General features: G+C 42.7%; 1 protein-coding gene across 2 annotated transcripts in view; it reads right to left on the bottom strand.

Moving 5' to 3' along the window:
* Daw1 (dynein assembly factor with WD repeats 1) overlaps positions 1–27,465 on the bottom strand; it is a 70,004-nt gene that overhangs the window by 22,531 nt on the left and 20,008 nt on the right. The window contains exons 2-6 of one of the 2 annotated variants that reach the window (XM_021166469.2): positions 15,385–15,457; positions 14,259–14,442; positions 12,641–12,699; positions 11,567–11,689; positions 6,748–6,847 (exon numbers count right to left, since the gene is read on the bottom strand). In XM_021166469.2, the coding sequence (XP_021022128.1) occupies positions 6,748–6,847; positions 11,567–11,689; positions 12,641–12,699; positions 14,259–14,442; positions 15,385–15,457 (539 nt within the window). The remainder of the gene's footprint in view (positions 1–6,747; positions 6,848–11,566; positions 11,690–12,640; positions 12,700–14,258; positions 14,443–15,384; positions 15,458–27,465) is intronic. The other variant, XM_021166479.2, reaches the window with a different exon arrangement.

Here is a 27,465-nt window from a genome sequence, read left to right as displayed (position 1 = left end):
ACTCCGCCGAACCTAGTCTGTACAGGTCAGAGTGAGGACCACAGAGGCAGACAGCTTCTGGGACAGGCGGGAGCCACAGAGCCGCTGAGGCAGCACCCTTTTGGGGCCGCAGACATCCGGCACCCTCCCAGCCGGAGGACAGTGACCTGCCCTGCAGGGAGCGCCATCTTGGCTCCGGGACTCCGCCGAACTTAGTCTGTACAGGTAAGACTGAGGACCACAGAGGCAGACAGCTTCTGGGACAGGCGGGAGCCACAGAGCCGCTGAGGCAGCACCCTTTTGGGGCCACAGACATCCGGCACCCTCCTAGCTGGAAGACAGTGGTCTGCCCTGCACAGGAGCCCTCTGCCTCAGGAGCAGGGAGCACATCTTGGATCCAGGACTCCACTGAACTTAGGAACTTAGTCTGCACAGCTGAGAGTGTGCACCACAGAAGCCTACAGCTTCTGTGACCTGCCAAAGCAACACAGCATCTGGGAAAGGTCCTGTTTTCCGCCTTCTTCTTCGGCCAGGAGGAGGTCCAAACGCCAGGTATCTGTACACCTTCCCTTTAAGAGGAAAGCTTGTCAGCAGGGAGTGCTCTAACCACTGAAACTCAGAGGAGAGAGCCTGTCTCCCAGGTCTGCTGACAGACGATACTCAGAATCACCAGAAGAACAACCTCTGAACAGAGACAACTATAACAACTCCAGAGATTACCAGATGGCGAGAGGTAAAGGTAAGAATCTTACTAACAGAAACCAAGACCACTCACCATCATCAGGACCCAGCACTCCCACTTCGCCCAGTCCAGGGCACCCCATCACACCTGAAAAACTAGACCTGGATTTAAAAGCATATCTCATGATGATGGTAGAGGACATCAAGAAGGACTTTAAAGAACTACAGGAGAACATGGCTAAAGAGTTACAAGTCCTTAAAGAAAAACAGGAAAACACAACCAAACTGGTAGAAGTCCTTAAAGAGAAACAAGAAAACACATCCAATCAGATGATGGAAATGAACAAAACCATACTAGACCTAAAAAGGGAAGTAGACACAATAAAGAAAACCCAAAATGAGGCAACACTGGAGATAGAAACCCTAGGAAAGAAATCTGGAACCATAGATGCAAGCATCAGCAACAGAATACAAGAGATGGAAGAGAGAATCTCAGGTGCAGAAGATTCCATACAGAACATCGACACAACAATCAAGGAAAATGGAAAATGCAAAAAGATCCTAACTCAAAACATCCAGGAAATACAGGACACAATGAGAAGACCAAACCTACGGATAATAGGAGTGGATGAGAATGAAGATTTTCAACTCAAAGGACCAGCAAACATCTTCAACAAAATTATAGAAGAAAACTTCCCAAATCTAAAGAAAGAGATGCCCATGAACATACAAGAAGCCTACAGAACTCCAAATAGGCTGGACCAGAAAAGAAATACCTACCGACACATAATAATCAGAACAACAAATGCACTAAATAAAGATAGAATACTAAAAGCAGTAAGAGAAAAAGGCCAAGTAACATATAAAGGCAAGCCTATCAGAATTACACCATATTTTTCACCAGAGACTATGAAAGCCAGAATATCCTGGACAGATGTTATACAGACACTAAAAGAACACAAATTCCAGCCCAGGCTACTATACCCAGCCAAACTCTCAATTAACATAGATGGAGAAACCAAAGTATTCCACGACAAAACCAAATTCACACATTATCTCTCCAGGAATCCAGCCCTTCAAAGGATAATAACAGAAAAAAACCAATACAAGGACAGGAACCACGCCCTAGAAACAACAAGAAGGTAATCCCTCAACAAACCTAAAAGAAGACAGCCACAAGAACAGAATGCCAACTTTAACAACAAAAATAACAGGAAACAACAATTACTTTTCCTTAATATCTCTTAATATCAATGGACTCAACTCCCCTATAAAAAGACATAGACTAACAAACTGGCTACACAAACAAGACCCAACATTTTGCTGCTTACAAGAAACCCATCTCAGAGAAAAAGATAGACACTACCTCAGAATGAAAGGCTGGAAAACAATTTTCCAAGCAAATGGTCTGAAGAAACAAGCTGGAGTAGCCATTCTAATATCAGATAAGATTGACTTCCAACCCAAAGTCATCAAAAAAGACAGGGAGGGGCACTTCATACTCATCAAAGGTAAAATCCTCCAAGAGGAACTATCAATCCTGAATATCTATGCTCCAAATACAAAGGCAGCCTCATTCATTAAAGAAACTTTAGTAAATCTCAAAGCACACATTGCACCTCATACAATAATAGTGGGAGACTTCAACACACCACTTTCACCAATGGACAGATCATGGAAACAGAAACTAAACAGGGACACAGTGAAACTAACAGAAGTTATGGATCAAATGGATCTGGCAGATATCTACAGAACATTTTACCCTAAAACAAAAGGATATACCTTCTTCTCAGCACCTCATGGTACCTTCTCCAAAATTGACCACGTAATTGGGCACAAAACAGGCCTCAACAGATACAAAAATGTTGAAATTGTCCCATGCATCCTATCAGATCACCATGGACTAAGGCTGATCATCAATAACAAAATAAATAATAGAAAGCCAACCTTCACGTGGAAACTGAACAACACTCTTCTCAATGATACCTTGGTCAAGGAAGGAATAAAGAAAGAAATTAAGGACTTTTTAGAGTTCAATGAAAATGAAGCCACAACATACCCAAACTTATGGGACACAATGAAAGCATTTCTAAGAGGAAAACTCATAGCTCTGAGTGCCTCCAAAAAGAAACTAGAAAGAGCACACATTAGCAGCTTGACAACACACCTAAAAGCACTAGGACAAAAGGAAGCAAATTCACCCAAGAGGAGTAGACGGCAGGAAATAATCAAACTCAGGGGTGAAATCAACCAAGTGGAAACAAGAAGAACTATTCAAAGAATCAACCAATCAAGGAGCTGGTTCTTTGAGAAAATCAACAAGATAGATAAACCCTTAGCCAGACTAACTAGAGGGCACAGGGAAAGTATTCTAATTAACAAAATCAGAAATGAAAAAGGAGACATAACAACAGATCCTGAAGACATCCAAAACACCATCAGATCCTTCTACCAAAGGCTATACTCAACAAAACTGGAGAACCTGGATGAAATGGAGAAGTTCCTAGACAGATACCAGGTACCAAAGTTGAATCAAGATCAGGTAAATGATCTAAACAGCCCTATATCCCCCAAAGAAATAGAAGCAGTCATTAATAGTCTCCCAACTAAAAAAAGCCCAGGACCAGATGGGTTTAGTGCAGAGTTCTATCAGACCTTCAAAGAAGATCTAATCCCAGTTCTTCACAAACTATTCCACAAAATAGAAACTGAAGGTACTCTACCCAACTCATTCTATGAAGCCACAATTACTCTGATACCTAAACCATAAAAAAGACCCAACAAAGATAGAAAACTTCAGACCAATATCCCTTATGAATATTGATGCAAAAATCCTCAATAAAGTTCTTGCTAACCGAATCCAAGAACACATCAAAACAATCATCCATCCTGACCAAGTAGGTTTCATCCCAGGGATGCAGGGATGGTTCAATATACGGAAATCCATCAACGTAATCCAGTATATAAACAAACTCAAAGACAAAAACCACATGGTCATCTCGTTAGATGCGGAAAAAGCATTTGACAAGATCCAACACCCATTCATGATAAAAGTCTTGGAAAGATCAGGAATTCAAGGCCCATACCTAAACATGATAAAAGCAATCTACAGCAAACCAGTAGCCAACATCAAAGTAAATGGTGAGAAGCTTGAAGCAATCCCTCTAAAATCAGGGACTAGACAAGGCTGTCCACTTTCTCCATACCTATTCAACATTGTACTTGAAGTCCTAGCCAGAGCAATTCGACAACAAAAGGAGATCAAAGGGATACAAATTGGAAAAGATGAAGTCAAAATATCACTTTTTGCAGATGATATGATAGTATATATAAGTGACCCTAAAAATTCCACCAGAGAACTCCTAAGCCTGATAAACAGCTTCGGTGAAGTAGCTGGATATAAAATTAACTCAAACAAATCAATGGCCTTTCTCTACACAAAGAATAAACAGGCTGAGAAAGAAATTAGGGAAACAACACCCTTCTCAATAGTCACAAATAATATAAAATATCTTGGCGTGACTCTAACTAAGGAAGTGAAAGATCTGTATAATAAAAACTTCAAGTCTCTGAAGAAAGAAATTCTAGAAGATCTCAGAAGATGGAAAGATCTCCCATGCTCATGGATTGGCAGGATCAACATTGTAAAAATGGCTATCTTGCCAAAAGCAATCTACAGATTCAATGCAATCCCCATCAAAATTCCAAATCAATTCTTCAACGAATTAGAAAGTGCAATCTGCAAATTCATCTGGAATAACAAAAAACCTAGGATAGCAAAAACTCTTCTCAAGGATAAAAGAACCTCTGGTGGAATCACCATGCCGGACCTAAAGCTCTACTACAGAGCAATTGTGATAAAAACTGCATGGTACTGGTATAGTGACAGACAAATAGACCAATGGAATAGAATTGAAGACCCAGAAATGAACCCACACACCTACGGTCACTTGATCTTCGACAAGGGAGCTAAAAACATCCAGTGGAAGAAAGACAGCATTTTCAACAAATGGTGCTGGCACAACTGGTTGTTAACATGTAGAAGAATGCGAATCGATCCATTCCTATCTCCTTGTACTAAGGTCAAGTCTAAGTGGATCAAGGAACTTCACATAAAACCAGAGACACTGAAACTTATAGAGGAGAAAGTGGGGAAAAGCCTTGAAGATATGGGCACAGGGGAAAAATTCCTGAATAGAACAGTAATGGCTTGTGCTGTAAGATCGAGAATTGACAAGTGGGACCTCATGAAACTACAAAGCTTCTGCAAGGCTAAAGACACCATCAATAAGACAAAAAAACCACCAACAGATTGGGAAAGGTTCTTCACCTATCCTAAATCAGATAAGGGACTAATATCCAATATATATAAAGAACTCAAGAAGGTGGACTCCAGAAAGTCAAATAACCCCATTAAAAAATGGGGCTCAGAACTGAACAAAGAATTCTCACCTGAGGAATACCGAATGGCAGAGAAACACCTGAAAAAATGTTCAACATCCTTAATCATCAGGGAAATGCAAATCAAAACAACCCTGAGATTCCACCTCACACCAGTCAGAATGGCTAAGATCAAAAATTCAGGTGACAGCAGATGCTGGCGAGGATGTGGAGAAAGAGGAACACTCCTCCATTGTTGGTGGGATTGCAAGCTTGTACAACCACTCTGGAAATCAGTCTGGCGGTTCCTCAGAAAATTGGACATAGTACTACCGGAGGATCCAGCAATACCTCTCCTGGGCATATATCCAGAAGATGTCCCAACCGGTAAAAAGGACACATGCTCCACTATGTTCATAGCAGCCCTATTTATAATAGCTAGAAGCTGGAAAGAACCCAGATGTCCCTCAACAGAGGAATGGATACAGAAATTATGGTACATTTACACAATGGAGTACTACTCAGCTATTAAAAAGAATGAATTTATGAAATTCCTAGCCAAATGGATGGACCTGGAGGGCATCATCTTGAGTGAAGTAACACAATCACAAAAGAACTCACACAATATGTATTCACTGATAAATGGATATTAGCCCAAAACTTAGGATACCCAAGATATAAGATACAATTTGCTAAACGCATGAAACTCAAGAAGAATGAAGACCAAAGTGTGGACACTGTGCACCTTCTTAGAATTGGGAACAAAACACCCAGGGAAGGAGTTACAGAGACAAAGTTCGTAGCTGTGATGAAAGGATGGACCATTTAGAGACTGCCGTATCCAGGGATCCTTCCCATAAGCAGCTTCTAAACGCTGACACCATTGCATACACTAGCAAGATTTTGCTGAAAGGACCCAAATATAGCTCTCTCTTGTGAGATGATGCCGGGGCCTAGCAAACACAGGAGTGGATGTTCACAGTCAGCTATTGGATGTATCACAGGGCTCCCAATGGAGAAGCTAGAGAAAGTACCCAAGGAGCTAAAGGGATCTGCAACCCTATTGTTGGAACAACATGATGTACTAACCAGAACCCCGGAGCTCTTGTCTCTAGCTGCATATGTATCGAAAGATGGCCTAGTCGGCCATCAATGGAAAGAGAGGCCCATTGGACTTGCAAACTTTACATGCCCCAATATAGGGGAATGCCAGGGCCAAAAGAATGGGAATGGGTGGGTAGGGAAGTGGGGGGCGCTATGGGGGACTTTTGGGATAGCATTGGAAATGTAATTGAGGAAAATATGTAATAAAAATATTAAAAAATAATGACCTCCACTCTTTTTTTACAGGTACTTATCACTGTAACAAATTATTCCAAATGTTATCCCCTTTCCTAGTTCCCCTCCAAAAATCCCCTATCCCCTCTCTCCTCCCCCTGCTCCCCAGCCCACCCACTCCCATTCCCTGGCATTCCCCTATACTGGAACATAGAACCTTCACAGGACCAAGGGCCTCTCTCCCCATGGATGACCGACTAGGCCATCCTATGCTACATATGCAGCTAGAGCCACAAGTCCCACCATGTGTTTTCTTTCATTGGTGGTTTAGTCCCAAGGAGCTCTGGGGGTACTGGTTACTTCATATGAGGTGGGATCCTTAAAGAAAAAGCATCATGAAGGAGACTTTGGGATGTCAAATATACTCACAATCTCTGCTGTGTGGCCCCTGAAGGTGTGGTAACACTTTCCTGTCTCAGCACTCCAGAGTTTACAGGTCTTGTCGAAAGACCCCGTGGCAATTTTATCACTGAAAATTTTCAAAGTTTAGAAACAAATTCAGCCACCTTGCATGACACACTGAACTCAGACCAGACATACCCAGCTACCAACCTACTTAGGCATACACTACACTGTTAAAACAATAAGAAATTTCATGTTTGCTCCAATAAGTAACAAAATCAAGGTCTAATAATTAATGGTGTCAATTCATAAGTATGGATGTTAAACATGTTGCATTATAGGTATGGATATACTTTGTAATTATTTCAATTGTTGAATTAATATAATAACAATGTAACTTCAAAAAATTAGCTACATGAACACCAATAATATCTAGTCTTAGCTGTATGGACATAAACATAAACTCTGTTATAGGTATACAAAAGGGAGAAATGTCACACAGATAAACCTAGGTAAGCAGCTGATTGATAAGATTTTGAGAAGTTGACCTCAGTGATTCCTTAAGAAAACAATACCTAGTGTATAGAGGGATTTGGAGAGAATTAGACTAGAAGACTGGAATCCTATGGGCAAAAGACATGGCTCGGTTACTCTAAGTACTTGCGTGCAAACTTGAAGACCCAAGTTCAAGGCCCAGAACCCATAAGAGAAAGCCACATATTAGGGCTTGAGAGTTGACTCGGTAGTTAAGAGTGAGTGTGCCCTGTTCTTGAAAAGGACCTGAGTTCAGTTCCCAGCACTACCACCAGGTGGCTGGCTCACAACTGCCTACTTCAGTTCTAGGAGATGCACTGCCCTCTTCTGGTTTCCACAAATACTATGTCCACATGTGTGTGTGGACACAACACATACACACACACACACACACACACATACACACATGAACTTATACACATAATTTAAAAATTAAAATTAAAAAAAAAATTAGAAACATCCAGGCATGGTGGAAGAGGTGTTTCTGAGGGGATAAGAACAGGCCAATCCCTAGGGCTTTGGGCCAGTCTGCCCAGTCTACTCAGCAAACTCCAGGCTAATGAGAGACTTTGTATGAAAAAAAAAAACATACCTGAAATACACATCTTGCATACACACACACACACTCAAAGACCTGAGTCCCTTTCAAACAAAAGATTGTGTTAACTTTAATACTGTATTGCCCTTACTCAAAGGCCACAAAGAGGTTAGCCTGATCATCTTAGCACTTAATCTTGGTACTGAAATCTTTCATTTTACCCCCAATCCACATTTACCTCTTTCATAAAATCCACTAGTTGGATTATCTGTTGTGGTTCTTTGGTTTGGTTTGCTTTGGTTTGTTTCAAACAGAATCTCATGACATAACTACGTAACTAGGCTGGCTTTAATCTCAGGACTCTCTTGCCTCAGCCTCCAGAGTGTTGAGACTCTAGACATGTGCCACTGTGCCTGACATTCTATTTCATTTTATTTTATAATCTTAAATATTTCTTTTCTGTTCTTTCTCCAGTGTTTTCACTTTTCTTTTCCGAGCTTGGGCTCTCGCCTATGCTGAGCAAGTGTCCGACCACTGAATGGCATTCTCAGTCCCTACATTGTCATCACACGTTATCCTGCTGTAAGCTCACTTTTTTATTACATATTTTCCTCAATTACATTTCCAATGCTATCCCAAAAGTCCCCCACACCCTCCCCTCCACTTCCCTACCCACCCATTCCCACTTTTTGGCCCTGGCGTTCCCCTGTACTGGGGCATATAAAGTTTGCGTGTCCAATGGGCCTCTCTTTCCAGTGTGTAAGAGCCAGGTCATAGGGCCCAAATCACACACACTAAAGAAAGTCATATGTGTCCGGAAAGGCACAGAACTTATGTTTGTCCAGACTAACGCTGATGTCTTGCCTTTTTTCTCTGGTCCCAGGCCATCCAGTCACTGCATCTGCAATCACTCTGACAGGGTGAAGCAAGGACCTTTCTGTCGGTGCACAAGGGCAGCTCATCCTGGTGAGCACCCACAGAATGCCCAATAGCTTCCTAGCACTCTAGGCCAATCGGGCTCCAGGGTATCAAGACACTTTGCCTCCACTTCCTGCTGCTTTTTAAATCCCACTCAACATGAGCTTGAAGCCTTGAGAGGTATCTCAGTCCATTTTGCCAGCCTTTCTTCCCTTCAAATGCACCAATCTCAAGTTGCCATTTTCTCCTGGTCAATTTGTATTCAGTGACAAACTGTTCTATATGTCTTTATGACATCATATCATAAAACATAATTATGTTATAATAGTTCAGTGATTGAAGAATTACAGTATTGAGTCAAAAATTACTCTCAGCATTATAAAACACATAAACACTAAGTGAGCGCACACACACACATACACTGCAGGAACTTAGACACAAATGTGTGGGTACAAACACATCCACACTCCACTTTATTCTTTGATAAATGTCTCAGATGCATTCTCTAAACCCCAAATGAAATGATGTGCTAAGGAAAACCATACTTTAGCTCATAAATAAATCATCAGGTGGAGACAACTCTTTTCATAATTTGACATGTGGCTTTTCATCAGAGGCATAGATAAAATTTAATAGAACCACCAGAATATATGCCTGTCTCTACAAACTGTTATTCACAAACACAAGACTATCATGCCAGTTACATAGACAGTAAAGAACATGCAGTAAAAACAAACATTACACAGTATTAAAACAGTATCACTTGTGATTTCAATACGTTTTCATTTCTACAAGTTAGTTTAATTAAGTACTATAAAAATTTCATTATACTATAAAAATGTATGCATCAAAGTCAATTCTCTGCAATTTAATTATACCAGTTAATGCTTTCACTGTGCCCACTTACGCTGAGTGTGATATCATACTTAAAGTGTTTGAGGAGTGATTTAAAAGACATGATGACAGGAGAAACCCAAGTCTATTGTTTTAACTAGGATGTAAAACTCTAATGTCACAGACTCCTTTGCCACCCTCCATGCCTTGTGAGGACTGAGGGTCCCCTGCCTCCTCGGTGGCCTTCTGACTCATTTCAGTTTGCCAAAGCAAGCCTTGTGGAAGGCACATTCACTGTCCCACTCTCGTGTTCACAAGCCTCTGTAAGCAGTCCAGTCCTGCAGGAGAGAGTGTGACCCCACAGCATGTGCTGACCCCAGCCCTGTGCCCTGCTGGGGGAAACAGTCACTGCAGACACACACTGGCTATAGGGAAGCGGGCAAATCACCAGCTTAAAAGCCAAAGCTGGTGCCACTCCCTCATTTTGCTATGGTCATCAGGCTTCTGAAGTCAGGGCTAGGCATCCTGTGAGTCACCTTTAAAGACACCCAAGCCAGGGGAAATCTCTCTGGTCCCCTCCCCTTAGCCTTCGGGTACTTACTGCTGTGTTCTAGTTGCCAGAAAGAGACATAGTAGATCTCTCAAACTTACTTTTTTTATCTCAATTTTTAAAGCACATATGTCTTTAAAAGACACATAACACACACATGAGAGAGAGATTTGAGATTTGAGATTTGAGCCAGATTCCTCAAACTGTCTTCATTAGTGCAAAAAGTAATTTTGAGGGATCAGTTGTGAAACAAGAACAACAACAACAGCCACAATCTTCAAATTTTTCTCAAATATATACACTAATGTGGCACTCTTGTGACAGAGAACCAAGGACTCTGAAGTCATTAAACTGACCCTGGGTCAGTAAGTTAATCACCTGTGCTGAAAACCTGACTGAATTCCCATACTCTTTAGCTTTGTTTTCTTTGAAATGGGATGAGAAAAATTGGAGAGATGGGTCTTATGTGAGTGAAGGGACCTTCTGCCTAGCACAATGGCCTGAGATTGGTCTCTGGGCCCCCAGGTGGTAAAGTGAGTCCTGGGAAATGTCCTCTGACCTACACATGTGCACCTTGGCTTCTCCCTCCCTCCCTCTCTTCCTCTCTTTCTTCTTCCCTTCCTCCCTCCCTCTTCCCTCCCCTCCCCCACTCTCTCTCTCTGTCTATCTCTGTCTATGTCTGTGTCTCTCTCTGACTCTCTCTGTCTATGTCTGTGTGTGTGCTTTAAAAACTGAAATTAAAAAGCTAAATTGAACAGATATTTTAAATTTTTAAATAGTACGAGAAACTTAAAGGATTTAAATCCACTGGAAGGACAGAATGCACTAGGTCTTACCCACAACCTTACTTGGGAGGAAATTCTCAAACACTTTCCTTATCTGCTTTCCTAGAAGACAGGACCTCTCTTCTCATTTTTGCACCTCATTAGTGTAGGCAATTTTTTTTAATTACTAAAGATACTTTGTATAATTGAATTCAATGGTAATTTCCACAAGCATGATTGTTGAAAGCACAGACTTGTGGACCTGTTGATAAGCTCATAATCTCACCACAGAAGAGGCAGGCACAGTGATGGGGTGCCTGGTGACTGCAGACACCCATGGTGTCATGGGCATCTGAAATGGGTAATGAGTAAGACAAGAGGACCCTGTTAGTGTGCCGGGCCAGGTACCCAGAGGTTGGCCTAAAGGGGGCCTCCACTCTTCTTGGCACTGTTGTTTAGCATATTACTATTTGCATATTTTTCCTCTGCCCCGAAAGACAAAATATTCATCTATAAATGAAAGAAGGCAAGTTACATGGCAGATGAGTGTCACTCTCCCCAGAGCCAGAACAGTACGCTATTCAGAAAGAACCACTTCCCACTGCAGAAGAGCAGTAAATTACGATCCTCTTTCTTCCCTTCATCAACCAGTAGGTGGGGGGAATGAGTGATGGAGGGGTGAGCAGATGAAGGGATGGATGGACATACCCGTAAGGATTGTTGAAGGCTATGGCGTACACCACATTCTTGTGGCCCTCCAGGGTGTGCAGCTCCTCTCCAGACGCTGTGTCCCACACCTTGCACGTCCGATCATAGCTTCCGGTGATAAAGCTAACACGGGGAACATCAACATTGCAGGGCATGGTGAGTGTGGCAGGCATTGTGCTCGTAGATACCTTGGTTTTGGTTTTCTGTTTGTTATTGTTTTCCTACAAGATAACTCCTTTATTATCCCCTTATATTCCTTTTAATATTGGAAATCATACATTCAGTACAATGAACAGTTTCAAATTCTTTGACTTAAAAACTTACTAAATAAAAAACCCATAAATCTATTCCTATTATATTCTTATACAATTAAAGTGTACATTATAATGACTTCTGTGAAACTTCAAAGTCTGCAATGTGATTAGGACAATACTTCCAGTTGTTGGACCATAACTTCAGACTCTATCGTTCACCCTTTCTTCCCCTACACTCTACACTCTCTGTATTTATGTTCTGCAGTATAAAAATGCATGTCTGTTTGACAGCTGTTTGGCTGGGCTATTTTATTCTAGCAATCCCAGTGAACTGATAATGCAGACTCGCATGCCCGGATTTGAGAACCATCCTTTCATCTCAACTTTCCTAACCAGACCTTCAGATCCGAACCTGAGCAGAGCATTCTCTGAACACAGCATTGGTGATTCTAGGCATTGTACACCAAACGCAAAGCTAGATAGAAAAGGCCCTTTTTGAACCAACCCATCCCAGATAGCCATGGTGTTGCCTCTGATTGGCAGCTCCTGTAGCCAGGCAACGAGCCAGGCACCCGCATAGTCTTCTCAGGTCTTCTCGGCTGTAGTACTCTGGGTGCCTCTCACACAATAGTAGATAAACACATAGAAAACTTGGGTCGGACAAGTGGGAACAAGTGCTTGCATTTCTCCTCCGCAGTTAGCAGAATCAGGATATCCAAGGGATGGTCCCATTAGGCCTGTAACTAACTGACCTATTGGAGAAACCCTCAGAAATGTTCATCCTAATTGCCAGAAGTTAAAAAGAACAAGAGGACCTTACCAGGAGCCTGCTTTGTTGAGTGCCACGTTGGTCAATGGCAATATGTGTGCTCTGAGAACCTTCGACAGAAGAAAACACCATTTATTTTGGGCTCATACCAAATTAAGTGTATCTATTTTAATTTCAAACAAGCAGTGACTTTTGATGTATTCTTAGTCATATGTAGTAAATGGACAATAGCCAAACATACTAGGAATAAAAGATAAACTGTATTCTCAGTAGCCACAGACAATTGCAAGAAGTAACTGACTCACTTTCTGTCAATACAAATTTACTATTAAGATGAATTGTGGTTACTGAAGAGGATTCCACATGACACACTGTTTTATACACACTACATATGGTTTTCTACGGAAATTTGAACAGTGTACATAATAAAAAACCTTAAATATGTTTCAAATATATTTTACACTGCATTATTAATTAATTTTAATCCTAAAATGCCTCATTTATCTTTGAACCCCTACCATATCTATCAGCTAGTGGTTGCTAACTGGATGGCCATTGAATGAATATAGTAATTGAATAGCTGATCTGTTGAGTGGTTAGCTGGGGTCAACATCAGATAGATCTGCTTCTAAACTACAACTACTAATAGCTTCCTTTTTGCTATCAAATATGTTCCCTTGAATGAGAAACTACAGGTCACTGTAGCTACACAGCTTATATTTCTGATAAAACATTGCCACCTGCTGGAGAAAATGAAGAATGAAGCGCCTCACATTCTAGGAACTTGACTAGATGGAGACCAAGGAGAACCTGGATACTTATGTCAGGTAGAACCAATGAATGCTAAATTGCTAAATAAGAAATGTGATTTTTATAATGATGATGATGATGATACCTAAAACAAAACGGTAATTCGTATAACATGAAAAGAATCTTAGAACATTCTTAATTTAGTTTTAAAAGCTGCTCTTAAGTAATTTCATGGATGCGTTTGTTATATTTCTAGTTTTTTCAGAAACGTAAAGAGGAAAAAGCATACTTCTACCATATTTGGTCAACAATTCACTGGCTTGCAGTTTAGTTCACAACGAATCAGAAAATGGAAAATGTTGACATATCATGAAATACAACTTCTTGGAAGTACTCTAACTAGAAAATAACTTTAATAATCTGAAAAAAGGAGAAGTAAATTTACTTTAAGTCCTTCTTGAACTTCTCAAGAGTTAGTATTTTGAGAGTCACTCAGGCTTTCAACAAATACCTATTGAAGGGTTAGTCTTGGCAAAATACACGTGAAATACTAAAACCACAAACAAGTATTTTTCTAGGAAAAAATAAAAACTAAACATAGCTGGGGTGGTGGTGGCACACACAACTAATCCCAGGACTCAGGAGACAGAAGCAGGTGGACCTCAAAGTTCAAGGCCAGCCTGGTCTACAGAGTGAGTTCCAGGACAGCCAGGGCTACACAGAGAAACCCTGTCTCAAAAAGAAAAACAAAACAAAACAAAACAAAACAAAACAAAACAAAAACCCTATATTTTAAGAGAAGATATTACTTTTAAGAGAAATCAGAAAGCACCCAAGTTTGTCCTTCCTGGTATTCCTACACATGCCTTTAACAGATAAGGTAGCAGCCATGGTCCCGATGTCCCTAAGCACACCTTACCTTAAACAGGTAGAAATTGTGATCGCAATGCTGTCTGAGTTTCTCCTGAAGCCTCTGCACTAAGAGTCTGACTTGCTTTGTCCGGGACGCTGTGATCAGAGGCTCTGCTTGCTGGATCTCTCCTACTAGGGTGTTGACATCAGTACTGAAATTCACCCCAAACACTTGCATGTCAAATTTGCATCTATGTTTACAACACGAAGAATTACGTTATTTTGAGCCAGGAAGGTGGCTTGGTGGGTAAAGGTGCGCACTGTACAGACAGGAGGACCTGAGAGTGAACCCCCAGAACAGTACAGTGAACCCCCAGTGCCAGTAATGGCAGGGCTCCTCTTGAGAGGCAGAACGCACAACAAGGAGACTTATTTCCGGTAGAACGAAATCCAAGACCATGCAAAGCTTGTAGCTTTTTCGATTCAGTATGTTACCGGTCCACGTGACATGCCGGCTCTGCCTGTGCAAATGGAGGTTTGCATACGGTTTCCTACACGGTGAATCTGGGGTACTTTAACCTATGGAGAATTCCTCTGGGCTCACATAGAGCTTCAGCTGGAGGGGAGCTCTGGTCTCAAACCTCTGCCCATTCTCTGATGGTCCATCAAATCTTTCTTTACTGAGGAAACAACAGGCTAGATTGCATCTTTGAAACTCAGTAACCAGTACTGCTCAGAAATGCTAAGGCTACCAACAAATAGGAAAGCCTGGGGAACCCATACAGATGACAGGAACTATGGAGACATGAAGATTGGGTGACCTACGGGATCCTGGCTGTGGTCCTGGAACACAGAAGGGAAGTAGAGCAAACCTCTGAGAGCCTGAGTACAGAATGGACTTGATGTGTCGATGGCAATGTATTAATACTGGTGTGCTGGCTGTGACTATTCTACACAAATAGGGAAAGCTGGCCACTCTGTCTTCAATATATTCTAAAAGTTATTCTAGACTAGCCAGATCATCTTTCAAAATAGTCCTGCTTCAGAAAAATGAAAAAAGGGAAGAAAGGGCAGAGTGGGGACCTTTATGTTTTTAATAATAAAGTTGCATCCTCCCAGCCAATATCCTTACTGGGGTGTTCCCCTGAAAGATTTTGGTATGAAGCACGTACTGCAGTACATGGCTCACTTACCTAGGACTGAGCTCAAGTAAATCTATGGATTTCGTCTTTAATTCTCCACCTTTTTCATATTCCAGCATAATTCCTGTAAAATAAGCAAGCATGATAGAAAGAAAACCCAGGAAAAGCTAATGCAATTAAGAGTTCTTTTTTCTCTCTCTCACTTTTACTTTTCAGATTTTTAATGTTTTTTTTTGTGTCTATATTTGTGTGTAGTATATGCACATGTCCATGTGGCTATATACCCATGCAAAAGAAGGTATGCACATACTTGCAAAAGCACATATATCGCAGGGGGGGGTCAAGGTCAGGTCTATCATTCTCTGCCTTATTTTTTCGAGGCAGTGTCTCTCAAGCCCATCAATTCTGTTAGAATGCCTTGCCAGAGAGTATCAGAGGTTTGCCAGGCTCTGTCTCCCGAGTGCTAGGATGCTGACGATCTGGAATCCGGTCTTCAATTTTGTGTGGCACTGTGATCTGAGTATGAACTGTCTCCCATCAGCTCCCAAGTATGAACACTTGGTCCTTAGTGGGTGGTGCAGTTTAGGAAGGTCACACAGAGCCTCCTTGGTGGAAGAGCATCCCTGAAAGGACAGAGGAGGCTATACCTGGGTCCCACTTCGTGTTCTTGCTTGGCTTCCTGTGACCATCCACAGCGCAGCCATACTGGAAGCTCCAAGCTATCCTTGTCCTACCACATGCACTTGGTCCCAGTAGACAGAAACAGCCACAACAGAGTTCCAGCCCCTCAATCCCCGCCCTACCACAGGGCCCAAGCCAGAATTGGAATCCAGCAGCAGCTAGGAGGACTCCTAGCATGTTCTCCAAGCTGATCATTGGAGGACAACCCATAGCATCCATCCTAAGAGGGAAAGGGTCAAGTCCGGCATGTGCCAAACCTGTCCACAACCACACGCTGAAGCAGTGCCCAAGAAGTCTTGTGTCCTTGTCCTCCAGCTATCGGCACTGTCAGTCTCCTGCAGTTAACCTAGGGGGTCACTTGGAAACAGCAGACATGGACTTTCGAGCCCTCGCTGAAGTTGCAAAAGCACCAGAAATGCAAAGTAGAGTGCAGAGATAGCGTTGAAGGTCATGAGAGCAAACTGTCTCAGCACTAAACCCCACAACTAGGGACGAGCTGGCTTTGCTATTAGTAACAAGGTGATGAGCCGATAAAACAAATGTTCTAGATAGAATCTTTTTTTTTTTTTTTTCAGCTCTTTCTTTTTTTTTTTTTTTTTTTAATATTTTTATTACATATTTTCCTCAATTACATTTCCAATACTATCCCAAAAGTCCCCCATAGCGCCCCCCACTTCCCTACCCACCCATTCCCATTCTTTTGGCCCTGGCATTCCCCTATATTGGGGCATATAAAGTTTGCAAGTCCAATGGGCCTCTCTTTCCATTGATGGCCGACTAGGCCATCTTTCGATACATATGCAGCTAGAGACAAGAGCTCCAGGGTTCTGGTCAGTACATCATGTTGTTCCAACAATAGGGTTGCAGATCCCTTTAGCTCCTTGGGTACTTTCTCTAGCTTCTCCATTGGGAGCCCTGTGATACATCCAATAGCTGACTGTGAACATCCACTCCTGTGTTTGCTAGGCCCCGGCATCGTCTCACAAGAGACAGCTATATTTGGGTCCTTTCAGCAAGATCTTACTAGTGTATGCAATGGTGCCAGCGTTTAGAAGCTGATTATGGGACGGATCCCTGGATACAGCAGTCTCTAAATGGTCCATCCTTTCATCACAGCTACGAACTTTGTCTCTGTAACTCCTTCCCTGGGTGTTTTGTTCCCAATTCTAAGAAGGTGCACAATGTCCACACTTTGGTCTTCATTCTTCTTGAGTTTCATGCGTTTATCAAATTGTATCTTATATCTTGGGTATCCTAAGTTTTGGGCTAATATCCACTTATCAATGAATACATATTGTGTGAGATCTTTTGTGATTGTGTTACTTCACTCAAGATGATGCCCTCCAGGTCCATCCATTTGGCTAGGAATTTCATAAATTCATTCTTTTTAATAGCTGAGTAGTACTCCATTGTGTAAATGTACCATAATTTCTGTATCCATTCCTCTGTTGAGGGACATCTGGGTTCTTTCCAGCTTCTGGCTATTATAAATAGGGCTGCTATGAACATAGTGGAGCATGTGTCCTTTTTACCGGTTGGGACATCTTCTGGATATATGCCCAGGAGAGGTATTGCTGGATCCTCCGGTAGTACTATGTCCAATTTTCTGAGGAACCGCCAGACTGATTTCCAGAGTGGTTGTACAAGCTTGCAATCCCACCAACAATGGAGGAGTGTTCCACTTTCTCCACATCCTCGCCAGCATCTGCTGTCACCTGAATTTTTGATCTTAGCCATTCTGACTGGTGTGAGGTGGAATCTCAGGGTTGTTTTGATTTGCATTTCCCTGATGATTAAGGATGTTGAACATTTTTTCAGGTGCTTCTCTGCCATTCGGTATTCCTCAGGTGAGAATTCTTTGTTCAGTTCTGAGCCCCATTTTTTAATGGGGTTATTTGACTTTCTGGAGTCCACCTTCTTGAGTTCTTTATATATATTGGATATTAGTCCCTTATCTGATTTAGGATAGGTGAAGATCCTTTCCCAATCTGTTGGTGGTTTTTTTGTCTTATTGATGGTGTCTTTAGCCTTGCAGAAGCTTTGTAGTTTCATGAGGTCCCACTTGTCAATTCTCGATCTTACAGCACAAGCCATTACTGTTCTATTCAGGAATTTTTCCCCTGTGCCCATATCTTCAAGGCTTTTCCCCACTTTCTCCTCTATAAGTTTCAGTGTCTCTGGTTTTATGTGAAGTTCCTTGATCCACTTAGACTTGACCTTAGTACAAGGAGATAGGAATGGATCGATTCGCATTCTTCTACATGTTAACAACCAGTTGTGCCAGCACCATTTGTTGAAAATGCTGTCTTTCTTCCACTGGATGTTTTTAGCTCCCTTGTCGAAGATCAAGTGACCATAGGTGTGTGGATTCATTTCTGGGTCTTCAATTCTATTCCATTGGTCTATTTGTCTGTCACTATACCAGTACCATGCAGTTTTTATCACAATTGCTCTGTAGTAGAGCTTTAGGTCCGGCATGGTGATTCCACCAGAGGTTCTTTTATCCTTGAGGAGAGTTTTTGCTATCCTAGGTTTTTTGTTATTCCAGATGAATTTGCAGATTGCACTTTCTAATTCGTTGAAGAATTGATTTGGAATTTTGATGGGGATTGCATTGAATCTGTAGATTGCTTTTGGCAAGATAGCCATTTTTACAATGTTGATCCTGCCAATCCATGAGCATGGGAGATCTTTCCATCTTCTGAGATCTTCTATAATTTCTTTCTTCAGAGACTTGAAGTTTTTATTATACAGATCTTTCACTTCCTTAGTTAGAGTCACGCCAAGATATTTTATATTATTTGTGACTATTGAGAAGGGTGTTGTTTCCCTAATTTCTTTCTCAGCCTGTTTATTCTTTGTGTAGAGAAAGGCCATTGATTTGTTTGAGTTAATTTTATATCCAGCTACTTCACCGAAGCTGTTTATCAGGCTTAGGAGTTCTCTGGTGGAATTTTTAGGGTCACTTATATATACTATCATATCATCTGCAAAAAGTGATATTTTGACTTCATCTTTTCCAATTTGTATCCCTTTGATCTCCTTTTGTTGTCGAATTGCTCTGGCTAGGACTTCAAGTACAATGTTGAATAGGTATGGAGAAAGTGGACAGCCTTGTCTAGTCCCTGATTTTAGAGGGATTGCTTCAAGCTTCTCACCATTTACTTTGATGTTGGCTACTGGTTTGCTGTAGATTGCTTTTATCATGTTTAGGTATGGGCCTTGAATTCCTGATCTTTCCAAGACTTTTATCATGAATGGGTGTTGGATCTTGTCAAATGCTTTTTCCGCATCTAACGAGATGACCATGTGGTTTTTGTCTTTGAGTTTGTTTATATACTGGATTACGTTGATGGATTTCCGTATATTGAACCATCCCTGCATCCCTGGGATGAAACCTACTTGGTCAGGATGGATGATTGTTTTGATGTGTTCTTGGATTCGGTTAGCAAGAACTTTATTGAGGATTTTTGCATCAATATTCATAAGGGATATTGGTCTGAAGTTTTCTATCTTTGTTGGGTCTTTTTGTGGTTTAGGTATCAGAGTAATTGTGGCTTCATAGAATGAGTTGGGTAGAGTACCTTCTGTTTCTATTTTGTGGAATAGTTTGTGAAGAACTGGGATTAGATCTTCTTTGAAGGTCTGATAGAACTCTGCACTAAACCCATCTGGTCCTGGGCTTTTTTTAGTTGGGAGACTATTAATGACTGCTTCTATTTCTTTGGGGGATATAGGGCTGTTTAGATCATTAACCTGATCTTGATTCAGCTTTGGTACCTGGTATCTGTCTAGGAACTTGTCCATTTCATCCAGGTTCTCCAGTTTTGTTGAGTATAGCCTTTGGTAGAAGGATCTGATGGTGTTTTGGATGTCTTCAGGATCTGTTGTTATGTCTCCTTTTTCATTTCTGATTTTGTTAATTAGGATGCTTTCCCTGTGCCCTCTAGTGAGTCTGGCTAAGGGTTTATCTATCTTGTTGATTTTCTCAAAGAACCAGCTCCTTGATTGGTTGATTGTTTGAATAGTTTTTCTTGTTTCCACTTGGTTGATTTCACCCCTGAGTTTGATTATTTCCTGCCGTCTACTCCTCTTGGGTGAATTTGCTTCCTTTTGTTCTAGTGCTTTTAGGTGTGTTGTCAAGCTGCTAATGTGTGCTCTCTCTAGTTTCCTTTTGGAGGCACTCAGAGCTATGAGTTTTCCTCTTAGAAATGCTTTCATTGCGTCCCATAAGTTTGGGTATGTTGTGGCTTCATTTTCATTGAACTCTAAAAAGTCCTTAATTTCTTTCTTTATTCCTTCCTTGACCAAGGTATCATTGAGAAGAGTGTTGTTCAGTTTCCACGTGAAGGTTGGCTTTCTATTATTTATTTTGTTATTGAAGATCAGCCTTAGTCCATGGTGATCTGATAGGATGCATGGGACAATTTCAATATTTTTATATCTGTTGAGGCCTGTTTTGTGACCAATTATGTGGTCAATTTTGGAGAAGGTACCATGAGGTGCTGAGAAGAAGGTATATCCTTTTGTTTTAGGATAGAATGTTCTGTAGATATCTGCCAGATCCATTTGATTCATAATTTCTGTTAGTTTCACTGTGTCCCTGTTTAGTTTCTGTTTCCATGATCTGTCCATTGGTGAAAGTGGTGTGTTGAAGTCTCCCACTATTATTGTATGAGGTGCAATGTGTGCTTTGAGCTTTACTAAAGTTTCTTTAATGAATGTGGCTGCCTTTGTATTTGGAGCATAGATATTCAGGATTGATAGTTCCTCTTGGAGGATTTTACCTTTGATGAGTATGAAGTGTCCCTCCCTGTCTTTTTTAATGACTTTGGGTTGGAAGTCAATCTTATCAGATATTAGAATGGCTACTCCAGCTTGTTTCTTCATGCCATTTGCTTGGAAAATTGTTTTCCAGCCTTTCATTCTGAGGTAGTGTCTATCCTTTTCTCTGAGATGAGTTTCCTGTAAGCAGCAAAATGTTGGGTCTTGTTTGTGTAGCCAGTTTGTTAGTCTATGTCTTTTTATCGGGGAGTTGAGTCCATTGATATTAAGAGATATTAAGGAAAAGTAATTGTTGTTTCCTGTTATTTTTGATGTTAAAGTTGGCATTTTGTTCTTGTGGCTGTCTTCTTTTAGGTTTGTTGAGGGATTACCTTCTTGTTGTTTCTAGGGCGTGGTTCCTGTCCTTGTATTGGTTTTTTTCTGTTATTATCCTTTGAAGGGCTGGATTCGTGGAGAGATAATGTGTGAATTTGGTTTTGTCGTGGAATACTTTGGTTTCTCCATCTATGTTAATTGAGAGTTTGGCTGGGTATAGTAGCCTGGGCTGGAATTTGTGTTCTTTTAGTGTCTGTATAACATCCGTCCAGGATCTTCTGGCTTTCATAGTCTCTGGTGAAAAGTCTGGTGTAATTCTGATAGGCTTGCCTTTATATGTTACTTGGCCTTTTTCTCTTACTGCTTTTAGTATTCTATCTTTATTTAGAGCATTTGTTGCTCTGATTATTATGTGTCGGGAGGTATTTCTTTTCTGGTCCAGTCTATTTGGAGTTCTGTAGGCTTCTTGTATGTTCATGGGCATCTCTTTCTTTAGATTTGGGAAGTTTTCTTCTATAATTTTGTTGAAGATGTTTGCTGGTCCTTTGAGTTGAAAATCTTCATTCTCATCCACTCCTATTATCCGTAGGTTTGGTCTTCTCATTATGTCCTGTATTTCTTGGATGTTTTGAGTTAGGATCTTTTTGCATTTTACATTTTCCTTGATTGTTGTGCCAATGTTCTCTATGGAATCTTCTGCACCTGAGATTCTCTCTTCCATCTCTTGTATTCTGTTGCTGATGCTGGTATCTATGGTTCCAGATTTCTTTCCTAGGGTTTCTATCTCCAGTGTTGCCTCATTTTGGGTTTTCTTTATTGTGTCTACTTCCCTTTTTAGGTCTAGTATGGTTTTGTTCATTTCCATCATCTGTTTGGATGTGTTTTCCTGTTTTTCTGTAAGGACTTCTACCTGTTTGATTATGTTATCCTGTTTTTCTTTAAGGATTTGTAACTCTTTAGCAGTGTTCTCCTGCAATTCTTTAAGGGATTTTTGTGCTTCCTCTTTATTGTCTTCTGCCTTTTTATCAGTGTTCTCCTGCATTTCTTTAAGTGTGTTATTAAAGTCCTTCTTGAAGTCCTCTATCATCATCAGGAGATATGCTTTTAAATCCGTGTCTAGCTTTTCCGGTGTGTTGGGGTGCCCTGGACTGGGCGAAGTGGGGGTGCTGGGTTCTGATGATGGTGAGTGGTCTTGGTTCCTGTTAGTAAGATTATTACGTTTACCTTTCGCCATCTGGTAATCTCTGGGGTTAGTTGTTATCGTTGTCACTATTTAAAGATTGGAGCAGAAGCTGTGTTCCACTCACCAGCAGTCTCTAAATCCTGCGGCGGGGGTCGTGGGTAGCTGACGGTACCCCGGTGCTGGTCCAGCCGGAAGAGGCCTGTGGTCCTACTCAGGCCGTTTTTCTGCTTTCCTAACTAATGCAGTCTCTGGTCCCGCGTGCAATTGGATTGGAGCAGAAGCTGTGTTCCACTCTCCAGAAGTCTTAAGATCCTGTGGTGGGTGTTGTGGGTAGCTGGTGAGTGTCAGCTGACCCTGCACCCCAGCTGCCCAGGTGCTTTTCTGACCGGAAGAGGGTTGTGGCCCTATGTAGGCCGGATTTCTCTCTCCCCAACCAGAGCAGTCTCAGGTCCCGCGTGATTGGACTGGAGCAGAAGCTGTGTTCCACTCACCAGCAGTCCCAAAATCCTGCGGCGGGGGTCTTGGGTAGCTGGCGGGTGTCAGGCAACCCTGCGCTCCCGCTACCCTGGCGCTGATCCGGCCGGGTGAGGCCTGTGGCCCTACTCAGGCCGGTTTCTGCTTCCCTAACTAATGCAGTCTCAGGTCCCGCGCAATTGGATTGGAGCAGAAGCTGTGTTCCACTCACCAGCAGTCCCAAAATCCTGCGGCGGGGGTCGTGGGTAGCTGGCGGGTGTCAGGCAACCCTGCGCTCCCGCAACCCCGGCGCTGATCCAGCCGGATGAGGCCTGTGGTCCTACTCAGGCCGGTTTCTGCTTCCCTAACTAATGCAGTCTCAGGTCCCGCGCAATTGGATTGGAGCAGAAGCTGTGCTCCACTCACCAGAAGTCTTAAGATCCTGTGGCGGGTGTTGTGGGTAGCTGGTGAGTGTCAGCAGACCCTGCTCCCCAGCTGCCCAGGTGCTTTTCTGACCGGAAGAGGGTTGTGGCCCTATGTAGGCCGGATTTCTCTCTCCCCAACCAGAGCAGTCTCAGGTCCCGCGTGATTGGACTGGAGCAGAAGCTGTGTTCCACTCACACGCAGTCCCAAAATCCTGCGGCGGGGGTCGTGGGTAGCTGGCGGGTGTCAGGCAACCCTGCGCTCCCGCTACCCTGGCGCTGATCCGGCCGGGTGAGGCCTGTGGCCCTACTCAGGCCGGTTTCTGCTTCCCTAACTAATGCAGTCTCAGGCCCCGCGCAATTGGATTGGAGCAGAAGCTGTGTTCCACTCACACGCAGTCCCAAAATCCTGCGGCGGGGGTCTTGGGTAGCTGGCGGGTGTCAGGCAACCCTGCGCTCCCGCTACCCTGGCGCTGATCCGGCCGGGTGAGGCCTGTGGCCCTACTCAGGCCGGTTTCTGCTTCCCTAACTAATGCAGTCTCAGGTCCCGCGCAATTGGATTGGAGCAGAAGCTGTGTTCCACTCACCAGCAGTCCCAAAATCCTGCGGCGGGGGTCGTGGGTAGCTGGCGGGTGTCAGGCAACCCTGCGCTCCCGCTACCCCGGCGCTGATCCAGCCGGATGAGGCCTGTGGTCCTACTCAGGCCGGTTTCTGCTTCCCTAACTAATGCAGTCTCAGGTCCCGCGCAATTGGATTGGAGCAGAAGCTGTGCTCCACTCACCAGAAGTCTTAAGATCCTGTGGCGGGTGTTGTGGGTAGCTGGCGAGTGTCAGCAGACCCTGCGCCCCAGCTGCCCAGGTGCTTTTCTGACCGGAAGAGGGTTGTGGCCCTATGTAGGCCGGATTTCTCTCTCCCCAACCAGAGCAGTCTCAGGTCCCGCGTGATTGGACTGGAGCAGAAGCTGTGTTTCACTCACACGCAGTCCCAAAATCCTGCGGCGGGGGTCGTGGGTAGCTGGCGGGTGTCAGGCAACCCTGCGCTCCCGCTACCCTGGCGCTGATCCGGCCGGGTGAGGCCTGTGGCCCTACTCAGGCCGGTTTCTGCTTCCCTAAATAATGCAGTCTCAGGCCCCGCGCAATTGGATTGGAGCAGAAGCTGTGTTCCACTCACAAGCAGTCCCAAAATCCTGCGGCGGGGGTCTTGGGTAGCTGGCGGGTGTCAGGCAACCCTGCGCTCCCGCTACCCCGGCGCTGATCCAGCCGGATGAGGCCTGTGGTCCTTCTAGATAGAATCTTAATAATAATACCTTGGTGCTAAAACCAGGAAGCAACAGTCAACAAATACCAATATCCAGGATACATTTAAAAAAAAAATCACTTATCATGCTGAGAACTTGCAAAGGCCAATAGCAAACGCCAATGCTGAGATGAATGGTACTTTTCAATTATCTGGTATACATTTTAAAGGAAGTATCATTAAAGAGTGCCTCAGCATGGGCTGGAAAGATGGCTCAGCAGTTCAGCATGTATACAGCTTGTGCAGAGGTCACTGATTCTGTCCCCAGTTTCCACAACCACCTGCAAACCCAGCTTCAGAGAAATCAGACTTAAAAACAAAAATAAAATCTTAACAACAAAAAAATGTTTCAACCAACTCACAGCAGTTGTATATGCTGGCATAAGACTTCCCAAGGTAGGCAACATTCCAGCACTGAGGGGGGAATAAACACAATTTCCAAACCTACCTGAGGAGCTATGGAAAGTTGATGACTCTTGCAGAAAGAGAACCGTTTTTCTTTAAGGGTGTGGTCCCTGGTAGGCAAACTGTGCTTTGGTGGATAACCCCATACTCATTCGGATGCAAGAACAGACAAGAAGCTGAGGGGTGGGTAAGTGTGAGAGGCACTGGAGGAGGCGTGGAAAATGAATGTAATCAGAATACTATATGTGTGTGTGGTGAGTGTGTGTGTGCATTAAATCTTCAAAGAATTAATAAAATACTGCATGTTTTAATACTTAATCACAAATCCACCTGTGATGTTTTATAAGAATGGGGAAAAAAATCCAAGTTCCACCCAGACCTCTCTGCAAGACATTCCAGCGGCCACAGCTCGGCCTGTATCCCTAGAGGCCTGCTGCTCCCTGGGACAACCATGTGAGATCCCAATGCCCTGCCAAGACATGTCTCCAGACAAGCCCAGGAAGACATGAGGTTGTCCGGTCCTCTCTGCACTTCATCCTCCAGTCTATGACTTTTCCTGCAGTACCGGAGGGCTGCAGCCATCAGGAACCACCAAGTGAGATTTCCACTCTGATCCCTGTCTGCCAGCCTCTCCAAGCAAATCCAGCTGTGGTGAGTTCTGCCCTGTTTTCTCTATACTCCATTCCCCACGATACAGCTCTGCCTGCTGCCACCTGAGACAACCAGCTGAGATTCCCCATGCCCCAAACCCCAGGCCACTGGGTAGTCCAGCAAGCCCAGCAGCCAAGATGTCTGTGATGTACCCTTTTTGCTCCATCCTCCAGTCCACACCTCTACCTGCAATTACAGATCTGCACTCCATTTCCTAGGCCACAGTTCTGCCTGCATCCCAGGAGGCCTGCTGCCACCTGGGATAAACCAGAGACCTAAAGCCATCAGGGACTACCAGCTCTGCCTACATCCCTGGAAGCCTGCTAACACCTGGGCCAACTTTAGCTGCACTTCCAGAGGCCTTCTGCCATCAGGGACTACCAGGTCAGCCAACACCAGAGACAGCCAGATGGCTAAAGGCCAGCATAAGAACACAATCAACAAAAGCCAGAGCAATAAGGCACAACTAGAGCCCAACTATCCTGCTGTATAGCAAGAACTGAATATTCTAGCACACCTGAATCATAAGAAAATGGCCTTAAATCTAATCTTATGAAGATGATAGAGGCCTTTAATGAGGAAACAAAGAAATATAAAGAAATATGAAAATACAATCATACACTGAAGGAAATTAATAATACTGTTCAAGACTGAAAATAGAAATAGAAGCAATAAAGAAAACACAAATTGAGGTAATTCTGTAGATATGAAAATCAAGGAAAAAGAACAGGAACTACAGATGAGAGCATCACCAACAGAAAACAAGAGATGGAGCAGAGACTCTCAGGCATAGAAGATACAAGAGAAGAAATTGATACATTGATCGAAGAAAATGCTAAATCTAAAAAGTTCACGACACAAAACATCCAGAAAATTTGTGACACTACGAGAATACCAAACCTAAGAATAATAAGAATAGAAGAAATAAAACATTCCCAGCTCAAAGACACAGAAAATAACTTCAACAAAAATCATAGAAAACATCCCTAACCTAAAAGAAAGATATACCTATAAGTGTATAAGAATTTTACAGAACACCAAATAGATTGTACCAGAAAAGAAAATCCTGTTGTCACAAAATAATCCAAATCCTAAACGTACAGAAGAAAAAAAGAATACAAAAGCTGCAAGGTAAAAGGGTCAAATAATATATAAAGGCAGATTTATCAGAGTTACACCTGACTTCCCAACAGAGATTATAAAAGCCAGAAGGGTCCGGGTGTGGTGGCGCACGTCTTTAATCTCAGCACTTGGGAGGCAGAGGCAGGCAGATTTCTGCGTTCGAGGCCAGCCTGGTCTACAAAGTGAGTTCCAGGACAGCCAGCGAAATAGTCTCGGGAAACCCTATCTCGGGGGGAAAAAAAAGCCAGAAAGGCCTTGACAGATATCTTGCATCCTAAGAGATCACAGATGTCAGCTCAGTTATATATAGGTGTGTGTGTGTGTGTGTGTGTGTGTGTGTGTGTGTGTGTGTGTGTGCATGTATGTATGTGTGTGTATATATATTCACTCATTGGAATTTCTCAACATCAACAGACTCAATTCACAATATAAAATTTTATTCCAATAAAAAGACACAGGCTAACAGAGTGGATACAGAAACAAGATCCATCATTCTGCTGCATACAAGAAATACACCTCAACAACAAAGATAGACATTATCTCAGAGTAAATAGCTGAAACAGGATTTTCTAAGCAAATGGACCCAAGAAACAAGCTGGAGTAACCACTCTAATATCTAATAAAATTGAGTTTCAACCAAAAGTAATAAAAAAAGATGGAGAAGAACATTTCATACTCATCAATAGAAAAATCCACCAAGATGACTTCTCAATTCTCAACATCTATGAATCAAATGCAAGGGCACCCACCTTCGTAAAAGAAACATTACCAAAGCTTAAATCACATATTAGACCCCCACACATTAATAGTGGGAGACTT

The sequence above is a fragment of the Mus caroli genome, unplaced genomic scaffold (genome assembly GCF_978045245.1).
Source record: "Mus caroli unplaced genomic scaffold, Mus_caroli_1 scaffold_1, whole genome shotgun sequence".
In the NCBI taxonomy this organism is placed as follows: Eukaryota; Metazoa; Chordata; class Mammalia; order Rodentia; family Muridae; genus Mus; species Mus caroli.
This window is presented reverse-complemented; position numbering and strand designations above follow the sequence as displayed.